We start from the raw sequence: 12,533 nt of genomic DNA on the forward strand, positions 1-12,533 counted from the left end.
ATTCAAGGTCATGTTAAATCGGGCAGAGCAGAGGCTCGAGCCCAGGTTTGCAAAGCTCCATGCTTTGGTGAAAGCTTTCCAGATTTGGACTGAAATTCCATCCTAAGAAATCTATTTGACAAGAGCTGAGGCTGAGAAGTCTGTACCTCTTTTCTCCCTCACCCCCAAAATTTTCATCAAATAATATTGTTTAAACAGAAAATTTATAGAAAAAATTTCAACCTGGCTGTAATCAACACTGAGCAAGGAAAAAGATTACTTTGGTACAATTGCTTGTTAGGAATCTTACATCAAAGTCAGAAATTGCCCAAAATTACGTGTGATGAGGGACAAAAAAGGTTCATCTTGCTTGGCAGTTGAGTGAGGGGTAAAGTCAAGTCATCCTAGTTTTCTACTTTCCATGCTTAAAACTGTGAGAATTTACAATTCCTGCTTTCATCAGAAGAGCTACAGCAAGCCCATCTGACCCTTTTTTCAGCTGTGAGGGTAATGCACTGTGACGGCTGCAGCGGTGTAAGTTCCACAGGCTGCTGTAGGAACAGCCCTCCTTAGGTTAGTTTGGCAGAGGTATGATCAGGGCTTTGCATGGTGTGCTCTGTAATCTAATACACATCAGTGCAGGAGGAGCTTTCAGCTGGAGTCCTACATTAGGAATATTTGATAAAAACAAAAGACGTAGGAAAGGGTATTTTCTCCGAATTGTCTGGCCCTAACACAAACACCACCACAAGCTTGGGGTTTAGCAGCTGATCTTCAACAGAGAACTGTGGTATGCATGTTTCTGATTTGTTTTCTACCAGAGTATAGATTTGCTAGACTAGGCCTTCTGTAAGCCTCAACAACCTTTAGGATTGTTTACCTCCCTTCCCCTGCTCTCTCGTGTCTCAGCACCACTAAATGAACTTTAGGTTTTCTGATCTAATGTTGTTTCAATGCACACCATTGATGGATCCAGGTCCAGGCTCTCTTCCTCTTGTGTTCTGAGGTAGGGAAATGTTCTCCTTGGTTTTCTAAGATTAGATTGGCCTGCATTAAGACTATTACACATACTTAAGCAAAATTATTCACATGTGCTTTTTGACAGTTTACAGTGTCTGTGATTTTTTTTCATCATGACTACGGTTTGCTTAAAGCTTCAGCATCTGGGATTTATGTGACTTTTAACTTCAAGAGCAGAAAACACTTTTAGCTAATGAGGTGGCATAGACATGTAAGGTGAATTCTAAAAGCTACAACATAACATTAATAAAAAGACAATAAAATTTCTTGATTTATTAGAAATTTTAATGCAAGATTTTTGACTACTTTAGAGCTGGGAATACTGTTTCTCCTTTTTAAATGTCTTTTTCAGTCTTCACACTATTTAATTTTATCTTGTGCCTTTTCTCTAAACTTGTTTCTTATTCATTTAAATACTTCTTTCTCTTCCTTTCTCTCTTTTTTTTCTGTGCATACTTTTAATATTTTCTTCTAAAATTTATTTCTGTACTCTGTCTCATTAATCCCTTCCTTCCCTTCCTCCTCCTCTTTGATGTTTGTGCTATGGACTTCATCCGTTTCCCAGCAGACTTCTGCAAACTCTCATTGCATGATAAAGCAGTGGGCCAATTAGCCCATGAACAAGGTTTTCCCCCTTTCCTTGTCCAAATCCCCGAAGCACAGGCAGATAATGCTTTAGAGACTGGATGTTTCTATTTGCTGCAGCATACAGAGCTAATGGAGCAGCATAGCCTGGAGAAGGACTATAATATAAAAGGCTTGTGGATGCAGTGCTGCTGGCCCTGCTTCCAGCACATCTTCAGGCTCATGCTTGGGGTTTAATTTGTGTAAGGCACTCTGCTCCTCACATTGAAGCTTTATCCCCTCTTGAGAGTGCTCTTCAGAGAATATTTCAAAAACCTGTTCTATAAAAAGCCCAGTGACTCAATCGCTAATACATGTAAGTCAGAAAGGCTGCTCCCAAGGTTGAACGAGATGAGGCTGGTGAAGGGGACCACGGAGTGGGATCCCAATTGCTGTAGGGGCTTTGCATGGACTCAGAGAGACCAAGTCATTCAGGACTTCATCTACCCTGCCAGGGCGAGCACTTTGGCTCCAGTCCAGGATTGCATTTAACTTCTAAGTGCTTGCTCTCAAAACTCTGTGTTCAGTGTAAGGACTTCTTCCGTCACAACTGGAAGCAAAGACATCGGGGTAATGCCCCAAAGTTCCTTATTTCAAATGTCATTTCAAGGCTGCACCACTGTATGATTTCGTGCAAGACATTTCTCCCATGATTTGTCCCTGCACACTGACTGACTGTAGCTGGGTGATGAGGATTAAAGCAATTACAGCGTTTTGAATGTTAAAAGCCATTACATAACCAAGTGTTACTATTTGGGGGTGTGCTGCAGTGCAGCAGATCTTGGTGCGAGCAGTTGGGGTGCTGGGATGGCACTAAAACCCTGAGGCAACAGGGCACGGGGCTGGCTGTGGAGCCCCGTCAAAGGGCCTTACTGCTGATGAGTCACTGTCTGGGGAAAAATGTGCCCTTTAGCTCACTCTGCTGATGCATTAATTTAGTGAATCAGCTGATGTGACACCAACGTGGAGGCAGAGAGAGCCCCTCTACTGTGGGAGAATGCTCTGTAGAGAGGGTTGTGCTGTTTCTATACACTGAGTACCACTAAGTTATGAATTGTTTTTAATGCAGTTATAAAAACAAAGTTTGCAGATTAATTCATCTATCAGTCAAGTAATTCTGTAACCATGGACTGTGGATTATATGATTGTTATGAGTCATTATTTATAAAAATTTGCTGTTTCTCATGGTTTGGGGTTTGGGTTTTTTTGCAATTATTCTTTTTATTTACCATGGAGACAAATTCATGCACAATCAATTAAAAAATAACTTTTTCTGCGTTGCATTTCAAGGGCAACAACAGGAGAAAAAAGTGGGGTTGGAGGGAAAGGAAGGAAAAAAACCCCTGCCCTTCCACCCAAAAAAACCGAAACATACAAACAACCCACAACACAAACCCCAAAAAAACCCAAAAGATAAACAGTTGATAAGAAAGCTGCTTTCTGTTGATGAGCTCCAGGGTCTTTGTGGTGGGATTGCATCACCTTATAATGTGTCTGGACTAATTGTGATCTGAGGGAGGGAGAGATTATGACTCTTGCTGCCACAGAAGTTGCAGATCCTACAAGCATGCTGCAGTGTGTACAAAAAGGGCCTGTGTTTTGTGGCTTTTCTGTGAATATTAAAATTAGTAAGTAGCTGAACATGGTAGCCACACTACGATACATTTGATAAAGCACTGGTAGCAAAGTAGGCATCTACCAAATCTGCTTCCACCAGCTCTGCAGAGGGAGACCTGGTGGCACAGAGCCTCAATAGCTGCCTAAATTCTGCTGTCTTCAAAATCAGTGAGAATCAATGGATATTTAAATCCCTGGAAATATAATCTATGTAGTCTAATGGCAAGTTTTAAATAGGAATATTGTTATTGGTTCATTTTTTTGGTTTTTTGTTTTGGATATATGTGAAAACCATGCTGGTTGGAGAACATAAGGATGCTCCAATGTCATCAGACTTGCCATGGTTAGAGATCAGAGATTTCTGTAAAAGTGATACAAAGTTGTCAAAATCAACATCATAAACTGTTATTAGTAGTAGGTTTCACTGGGCAAGCTACATGTAGTAGCTAGGGAGGTTGCAGAGAAGGAAAAGAATTGGAAAGGAAAATTTCTTGGCTTCACTGTTACTGATGCTTAGACTTAAGCTGGCAGTCCTTGCTGCTGAAGGAAAGCCTGCCTTTGAAGTAGGAATTTGTAGCCTTGTGTCCCCACAGCATGTTTTCTGGTGAATTGTTCCCAGGGATGAGGTGAAGCCTTCTATGTGCAATCCCCTTTTTTTCACCACATCGGTCATTTCTCTGCACACAGACTTCTGATTTTGTTTGCTGGCCCTGTAGTTGTAACCCTTATCAGGCAGTTTGTTCACAAAGTGAAGGATTACTTCCTTAAACTTGTTCAACTTCTAAAATAGTTTAGAGGAGCCCATGAAAGCTGAGTGAAATTCTAAGTTCTCTTTGTTTTTATTAATCTGCTTTTTGAACATTTCCTGCATTGAATGCTATATCCTTTGTACTTTTAATTTGACAAATGTTGCAATTTGACAAAGACATGAAAACTGGTCATGGTTATTTTTGAACAAAACAGTGGAATTTTCATTTAGTTATCTTCTTTCTGCCTGTAGCTGTAGCCCTCTTGACCTCTGCATTAACTGCACCATATATTTTGTTGTTTGAGAATACATTTCTTGAGGCAGGGATTTTGCTTGTCAGGTTTATAAATCAGCAATTGCATGGCTTGCAAGCTGTAAATAATACTCTGAGGCAAACTGCATACAGCAAACTTGAGTAAATACATCCAGCAGTTCATGTTCACTGTGTCCATGGATTTCCTTCTGGATAGAACTTGCTTTGCCCTCCATTAGATTTTTGCCACCTTAATTAAGCAATCAACTATATTATTTCTACACTTGTAATTCTGGACTCTCCGAGGTCATGTCAGCCTGTCGTGAGCAGAAGCAGCTCAGCAGAAGTGAGCCTGACACCTTCTGCTTTGCCAAAACCAAATCATTTCCCTGCTTGGCTTTTATGAGAGGTTAGAGAGCTCACAGGAGATGTAAACAACTGAAACATGCTGTTCGTGATAATGGGCGAATTCTTTCTCTGCTAAGTCTTGCACACTCGATTTTGTGGGTTTAGGGTGAACCGTAGTTACTGGTGACTTCCAGTAAGAGTCCTAATAATTTAGCAGATGGTAATCAGGCTCTGGGTTTATTACCTGTGGAGTTGCTTGTCTAATTGCAGAAAAGCAGTTGGCCTTTCTGTAGGGAGGGCTGAAGAGGCTGGGAGTGATCTCTGCTCTAAGCTTGTTTTGATGGCGAGTTGCATTGACCAAAATACCTGTGATCCAGCTCTGCTTTAATAGTTCCTTGTCTTCATACTTTATTTTGCTTATCTTCTTTTCCCTGCTATGTGCATTTATGTAAGATATATTTTGTAAGTCCAAAGCTGCTGTGCACTGTTTCAGTGCCTGCTGTGCTCTGCCCAGAGGTGGGTGCCTGGCAGAGATGGGGGGAGTGGAGCCCTCCTAGGCTGTTTGCAAAGCACCTTGAGAAACAGAGATGAAAGCAGCTGCTGTTATATTTTACTCTCCCTACTTCCTTGAGGATCTGGTAATCACATGTTTGATTTTATTCCCTTTTGATTTATGTTCCCTTTTGTTGTTGTGCTTCTGACAGATCCTCCTGACTGGGTCCCAGATGAAGTCTGCAGCTACTGCACTGCATGCAAGGCTCCTTTCACAGTCATTCGCAGGAAGCACCACTGTCGGAGCTGTGGCAAGGTAATGACTCGGTCAGACATGTGAGAAACTATCCACCAAACAGAACAGCAAATTCATGTGTACCACAGAAACTCAGCTGCACAGCAAAATGTGTGAGCTTGGCCAGGGCTTTCAAGTCACAAGTGGTTTTGTGTATCTTGGCTGCCAACTCTCAGCTTACCTTTAGAAAGGGTTGGGGAGCGTTTTGACTTTTATACAGCAATAAACATTTGTCTGCTAAAGGCAGAATTCCCTGTTGAGATCCTAGAACACCCCCCACCCAAATGCAGAGTCACTCTGAACGACTGCTGCAAGCTTTAATGAGCCTGCACTGCCAGAGGTGATGCACGCTGAGCTCAGCTGCAGGGACAGTGTGTCCCTTTGCCTTCTTTCCAAACCTTTGCAGCATCACTGTGGTCTGTAGAGCTGCTGCTTTGCAAGTTTGTGGGGGAGGAAGAGGGAGAGAGGGAGAAAAAAAAACAGTCACGTAGCTCAGGAAGCAGAAATCTGCAATCCCGTTTCACTCGCTTGCTCTTGTACAAGTTAAAAAGGAAGAGGATAGTGAAGCTGCTTTCATTAACCTTGTAGTGGACTTGCTGGAGTAGGAACTTGGGAGATATTCACAAATATTCCCTTAGTCTTTCTTTAAAACCAGTGGAGAGAAACGAATCTTCGCATCTCTGGTGGAGCTGCTTTCCCCTGTGACCTGCAGAGCTGGACAGGCCTGCCTTGGCTACTGTCAGTGCTGGGGCACCGGCATCAGAGAGGTTGGGCATGGCCAGAAAAACTGGTCACTGGGCTAGGAATTGCCTTTAGAGGCTTTTCACTTGCTGTGCTGAGGAGGGTGGTGGTGCCAACACATGAAAGCCCAACACATACAATCTTCTCTCCCCTGTCTTGAAATGAGTTTTGTCCCATCCTGTTCTTCAAAGGAACTGAAGTGAAATTTCCCTCTTGTTTTTCAGATCTTCTGTTCCCGCTGTTCCTCCCACTCTGCTCCATTACCTCGTTATGGTCAGATGAAGCCTGTCCGTGTTTGCACTCACTGTTACATGTTCCATGTCACTCCTTTCTATAGTGACAGAGCCGGTATCTGACATATTAAACTACTGGTGTGTCTTCTGGAGTCTTACACGGACTGATATATTTGACCTAAGCCAAGAATTAACTTGAAAGAGGGACCCCATGAGGGCACGTAGGCTTTGACATCCATTATTATAAATTTTGTACAGACAGTTTTTATTGCATTTTACTAAGCTGCTAAAGGGAAGTATGAAGCGTCTGTAGCTCTAAGGCTACAGTACAGTCTTCCATAAATTTATAACATTAATGTTACGATGCCATATGCAGAACAAATGCACTGTGTGGAAGGAAATAGGGCTCAGAGAATGGAACAAGCATTGCTGCTTATCTCACATGCTAGGAACAGAGTAGCCAGTTAACTAGTCCATCCCAGCAGATCAATCCCAAAGCTCGGACACTCCTGTGCCCACTGGAATTCCATCATGGCTGTGGGTATCAGCGCTCTCTCTCCTGCTGCTGTTTTTCCCACTACTAGATTTTTGCTACCTATGCTAGGATTAATTAAAGCAAATCTATTTCAAATCCACATCCAATATTTACAAAGGCAGAATTTTCTGTGAATCCCATAGGAAGGTCCTGAAGGACTGAAGGTCCTGGGGCAGAATATTTCTGTTGCCTTTCATTTACCAAGCAATAACTCCAAGTTGTCTTCTAAAAATTTTTACAACTTCCAGTTCCATATTTTGGACTTTTGGAAGTATTTATAATCTGAACTACTGATGCTAAATCCTGTTAGTAAATGACACAGAGCTTTGGTTTCTATATCAGCATTTAAAACGTAACAAACTTCAGAGGAAATGGTTACCAAATAAATGAATTAATATTAAAATAGATATTTTTTAAAGACTTTGGCAGCAAAATTCAGTAAATGTTACAAATTATTTCTCCCATAATGAGTTTTTAAAATGGTTTTAAAAAGGCAAATGTGTAATGAGATATCCAAAAGGTCCTACAGAATGGTCAGCCAGAGAAGGGTACTTGTTGTCCACATTTGGCAGAGTAACCATGTAAAATATTGCATACTGTTACTTCACTCATGCTAACAACTCAGAAGACATTTGTATTTATTTGAAACACCAGGGAATAATTTTTATCTCCACTCGGAGAGGAAAGAAATAAGACTCACGTGGATTCATGCTATGATCTTGCACAAACTATTTGCAGTAAGAGCTCCCTGAGCACTGAGGTTTCAAAGGTATTTGGACATGCTTTGAGTTGGCCACATGAAAAGCAAGACAGTGTGTGCTGTGGTTACAGAGGAAACGAGATCAAGAGCTCTTTGCTGTGTCCCCTTTCCTGACTCGTGGTGTTACACACTGTGTTTCAAGGTGATAAATACAAAAAAGGATGAGGAAGTTGTTTGCGGTATCACGCTCGAGAAAGGTCATCATTCAAAATGATAAAGCAAAACTGGCCAGTGTTGATTTTTTTTTTTTTTAAATATAATTTATTTATTTTGTGGGGACATTCCCTTTGTTCAGTGTTCAGTGTTAATGAGCCATATAAGGGTACAGCAGTTCGGCACTACTGTCGTTTTGAATCAGACGAAACAGCTTCACTTAGTTTACGTGTAATGCACAAGCCTTATGATGCTGTTTGTAGACAATGTCAGCTATTATGTGTTATTCTCACCTTATTTATATTTTTTACTATTATTACTTCCCTGAAATCCTTCTCATGAAACCCTTGAGTTGGAGTGTCTGCATTCACCAGAGTTTGGAGAGGCGTGGGGTTGCATGATCGGTGGGAGATGGGTAATGTGGTGCGAGCAATGATACTTATTCAGGCTTAAATCTCAGGCTTCACATTGCAATGATTATTGCAGTTTTATTTTTAGGAAAAAATAAAAAACACAACAAATTTAATGCTTCTTTTATAGGATAAAAAAAATTGCAACAAACTTCAATTGTGAAATAAATATGCACAAAAAGTTGCTTCTGTGGAAAAAATCTTATTTAATGGACTGAATATTTATTTAAGCTTGTTTTTATTTTGTAAATGCTGTAATTCAGAATCATTTCCATAAATATGATATTTAAAGATCTCAAACACTATAGTTTCTTATGTAAATACAGACTCCTATTTCTCTTACTGAAAAGCACAATGACTATATCAATACTAATATACATTTGCCTCAAGGAAGACTTTCATCTTGTAATCTCTTCAGATAATTAAAGTGTCAGGACTTTCTACTTCCATGTGCTGGATTGCTCTTTCATTTCGGGGTATGTTTACATGGAGTGACAGCTGCCATCCTGTCAAACAAACCGGCCTCAAGTCTTTCTCACTTTGCAAGTAACATGAAAGAAAGGAGTTTACAAATCTGAAAATGGAAGTACAGAGAAGGGGGTGGTAAATCAAACCTGGAGTACCAGCCTGTCACTTAGCATTGCCTTGTGCTATCTCTCGCCACCGGCTGAAAATCTCCCTTCCCGAAATATCCCGTGTCAACGGGCACTTCACACATCAGGCACTTTTGATCTGCCTGTGTCACATCTGAATAATCTTTTCTGTGGGGGACACAAATCTGCAAGGAAAACAGCACTCCTTGCATCTATGTGCACAGTTATCCTTAGGAAGCATAAATGCCCAGAGCTGCTTTGTGCTGCTCCTTGTATGAGATACAGCTGTTAAAGGTTTTATGAGAATTAATTTTCATTTCCAGGGGACTTAATGCATGGCTTTGGGATGCAATTTCACCGAACAAAAACCATGTTACAGCTCCATGACATTAGGATCTCAGCTTCAGTGGTGCAACAATGGGAAAACTTTATGGGAATCCTGCACACAAGTGTAAGATTGCATTTGAATTAATATACATAATATTTATGGACAAATAATGCTGCCTTAAGGTGTGTATGAATAAATGAACAGTAGAAATTTATCCTAAAGGGACATTTTAATAAAAAAGGGGATTTCTTTTCTTCAGAACACAATGTGTTCCACAGCACTTTTCCTGTTGGGGATACTACAATGGGAGTGAATGGGCTAATAAGGTAAGAGCAACATTGGCAGAGGTGGCAGTAATTCACCTGGTGCTGGACTCTCTCATGTGGTAGATTCCTTCTGAATCACAGCTGTTTTCGGGGGGGGGAAATAATTACAGTAAACTCTGAAGTGATCCTTTCTGGGTCTGTACAGCATTTTCTGCTCTGTCTGGGTTTGTAAACGCAGATGGATATCGAAGCTCCCTCTGCAGTGAAAGGAACTTCAATAAAATATCTCTGCTTCCAGGCAATACCCCTGTCCAGAACGCTCAAATATACTTAAAAGCTGTCCCACAGCATCTCAGTGAGAAGGAACATGGGTGAAGGAATGACCTTTGTGTGCCTTATCTAACCTGAGAGGAAGGAGCAGGAAGTGGGCTGTGTGCCCGTGTGGTTGTGCCTGCACAGGAGCGGGGAGATGTGAAAGATGTGGAAGCAGGAGATTGACTGTAGGAAAGCTTCAAACACAGCCCCATCACAGTCCTGCCTGGGAGCTGGAGGAAACCACCAGTGCTCTCAGTGTCTCGCTGAACTCACTGTCAGTTCAGGCACAGTCAGAGCTGCTGGGGCTGCATCCTCCAGTTTCCGTGGCAACCCCCGATAGCATCTCCCTGCCAGTGCCAAGACTGCAGCACTCTGTTCCTGCACAGGCAGGCACTGAGGGTTCTGCTTTCTGCTTTGTCAGAGGGACTGTGATGGCTCAAACATTTTTATTTGTAACAGGTTTATGCTGCAAAGTCAAGTGCTTACTGTGAACCCTTATTTTCTAATGATAGCATTTTACTGAATTATACTTTATTTATGTTGTTTGTCTGGAAGAAGAAATCCCTGTGGGCATCCTTTTGACTATTTCTGAGGGGTTTTTTAGCTCTTTTTCCTTCTCCTCTTTCCCCCTTTACCCCACCACATCACACAGCTTTCAGTTTCTACTGTGTATAAACTAGACTTATTCTGTGGCCTCCTTGGGTATCTTGCAGATAGTGAAATATTAGAGAACTCAAGAAGCTTTCATCTCTGTTGCTTCCTTGTACCTGCAGGAACATCCTGCCACAGGTCCTTCCTGGCTGCCTGAGCTGCCATGGGTCTTGCACCACGTTGTTTAAAGTTCTGCAGTATTCCTTTACTTGGTGAAGGAGAAAGGATGGATCCTGATTCCCAGGTTTTAATAGCTGTTAGTAAATAATAGATAATGCCAAGACTCTGATTTTTTTCATTTGGCTCTTTTTTCCCTTTGCTCTTAAACCAAAAAATGGCAAAATATTAGGCCAGAAGGATGAAGGAAGAGAAGACTTGTTATAGCAGATCTGGGAGTGTGAAGATGATGTTTTAATGAAGTAATTGGTTTTCTTTGAAAACAAGCTGTAACTGCATGTACTAGGAATGCTGGGGCTCATGCATAAAACAAACTGGGCAATTAGTCTTTCATGAACTCACTTCATTTCTTGTTTTCACTAAACATGAAGGCTCTGAAGTGTAAAGTACGATTTTCCCTCATGTTTCACTCAAAGGTATGAAGCTGATTTGTCTTCTCAGTTTTTCTCTGCCACCACCCTGCTTGGGCTCTGACTGAGCCTGTCTACAAAAGAGAGTATTCTGTGTCCAAAGTGCTGTATCAACAATGGGGTCTCCAGGCCTCCAACCCCTGAGGAGCAGTGAGGGCTGCCTGTGGGCACAAGGTGACTGCAAAGGGGCTGCTGCTCCTGTCCAGCTGCTCTGAGCAGTGCTGCCATCTGCCCCCTCTCATAGCACGAGATGTCTGACACAGCTGGGATGTGAGGGAATGTGCCTGGGAATGGTGCAGCCAGCAAGCACTGAGCTTGTAACTACCTCAGATATACAGAGATTTTATTTTCTGAAAGTAACCCCGTGCCAGGCACTTACATCACTTAAGCAAGCACTAAACTCATGTCTTGCTCTAGAAAGTCTTATTTACATGTTTTTGCACTTTTACATAGTTCTTCACAGGGCAGTAAAACATTGCTGTTACCACCATGACATTTTCTTCACTGAGTTAATAAAAAAGAAAGAAAATAGCAGCAGGGAGGGTGTTAGAGGTGACTGCTTTCTAGGTAATATTTCAGCAGTGGACAGCTTTCAGGTTTTTAGCTGGAATTAGGCTGTGGTTCCAAGGGGCTTGTCAGTATGGTGGAAGATGATGAGAAGAAATAGTCCTGAATTGCATTTGTGCTGGTAATTTCTCTCTGGTGATGTGCTGTAAAATGTGCTAAAAATATCCATCTTTCTTAGAAGATGTGTCTGAAAATGATGGTTAAGTGCCTCAGCCTTTTTGGACAGTTTGGAGAAAGTTGTCCCTCATCCTTCCAGGGCTGGAACAGTGGCTCCACCAAGGGCTGTCCCAGTCAGGTCTTGGCCATGAGAAGTCACCTGTCTGGTATATTAAGAGCAGAGATTGTCCTGACTTTTTTTACTGAAGGACCTGTATTGTGCCATCTTCCTCTGTGTTTGGGGAGCCTCTGAGATCGAGTTTTGAGGCACTTGATAGATATTTTTTTTTTGGCCAAGACAATTTGTGGTTGTTGCTTCACTAACAGCTTTTCTGTTTATTATGCAGAGTAAAGCCTGCTGGTTTTGGGTTGTTTTGGGTTTTTAAATTGATTTCACTTTCTTTGGCTTATCTGCAGAAAGCTGGAAGTTAATAATTGAAGATATAAACAGAAAAATAATCCCTTCTTCAACTTCATAAATACATTTAAAAGAAACTACCCTGTGATCCCTTGGCTCTCAAGCACTGGGAGATGGTACAGGGAAAACTGAACATCAAGTAGTTCGAAAGTCCTGGGTTTGGTCTCTGAACCATCTGCTTTTGTCTAGGAGGACTTGTAGCTATTGGAAAGAGAAATATGGATGGGTGATCTCTGGGGGAAATAGTCTCTCTAGTGGGGAACAAAAATTAAAGGTTTGAGCCAGTGATTGTAACTTATCTTTGTCTAGAAATAACTCTCAGTAATTAAAAAAAAAAGAAAAGGAAATTGCTATACTCCCCATGTAAGGAAGCTCTGTTCAAATAAGAAAATTCAACTAATTTGGTCCAAGTGTGTTGGAACAGAATATAGAGCTACCAGAAAT

At 41.5% G+C, this 12,533-nt stretch overlaps 1 protein-coding gene across 4 annotated transcripts in view; it reads left to right on the forward strand.

Moving 5' to 3' along the window:
- ZFYVE28 (zinc finger FYVE-type containing 28) overlaps positions 1-8,649 on the forward strand; it is a 152,425-nt gene extending 143,776 nt beyond the window's left edge. For all 4 annotated transcript variants that reach the window (XM_051798547.1, XM_051798548.1, XM_051798549.1 and 1 more), the window contains 2 exons: positions 5,294-5,397; positions 6,342-8,649. In XM_051798547.1, the coding sequence (XP_051654507.1) occupies positions 5,294-5,397; positions 6,342-6,473 (236 nt within the window). In that variant the 3' untranslated portion in view covers positions 6,474-8,649. The remainder of the gene's footprint in view (positions 1-5,293; positions 5,398-6,341) is intronic.
- Positions 8,650-12,533: the final 3,884 nt, after the last annotated feature.

The sequence above is a fragment of the Manacus candei genome, unplaced genomic scaffold, assembly GCF_025592945.1.
Source record: "Manacus candei isolate 608988 ecotype Guabito, Panama unplaced genomic scaffold, ASM2559294v1 h1tg000048l, whole genome shotgun sequence".
Classification (NCBI taxonomy): domain Eukaryota; kingdom Metazoa; phylum Chordata; class Aves; order Passeriformes; family Pipridae; genus Manacus; species Manacus candei.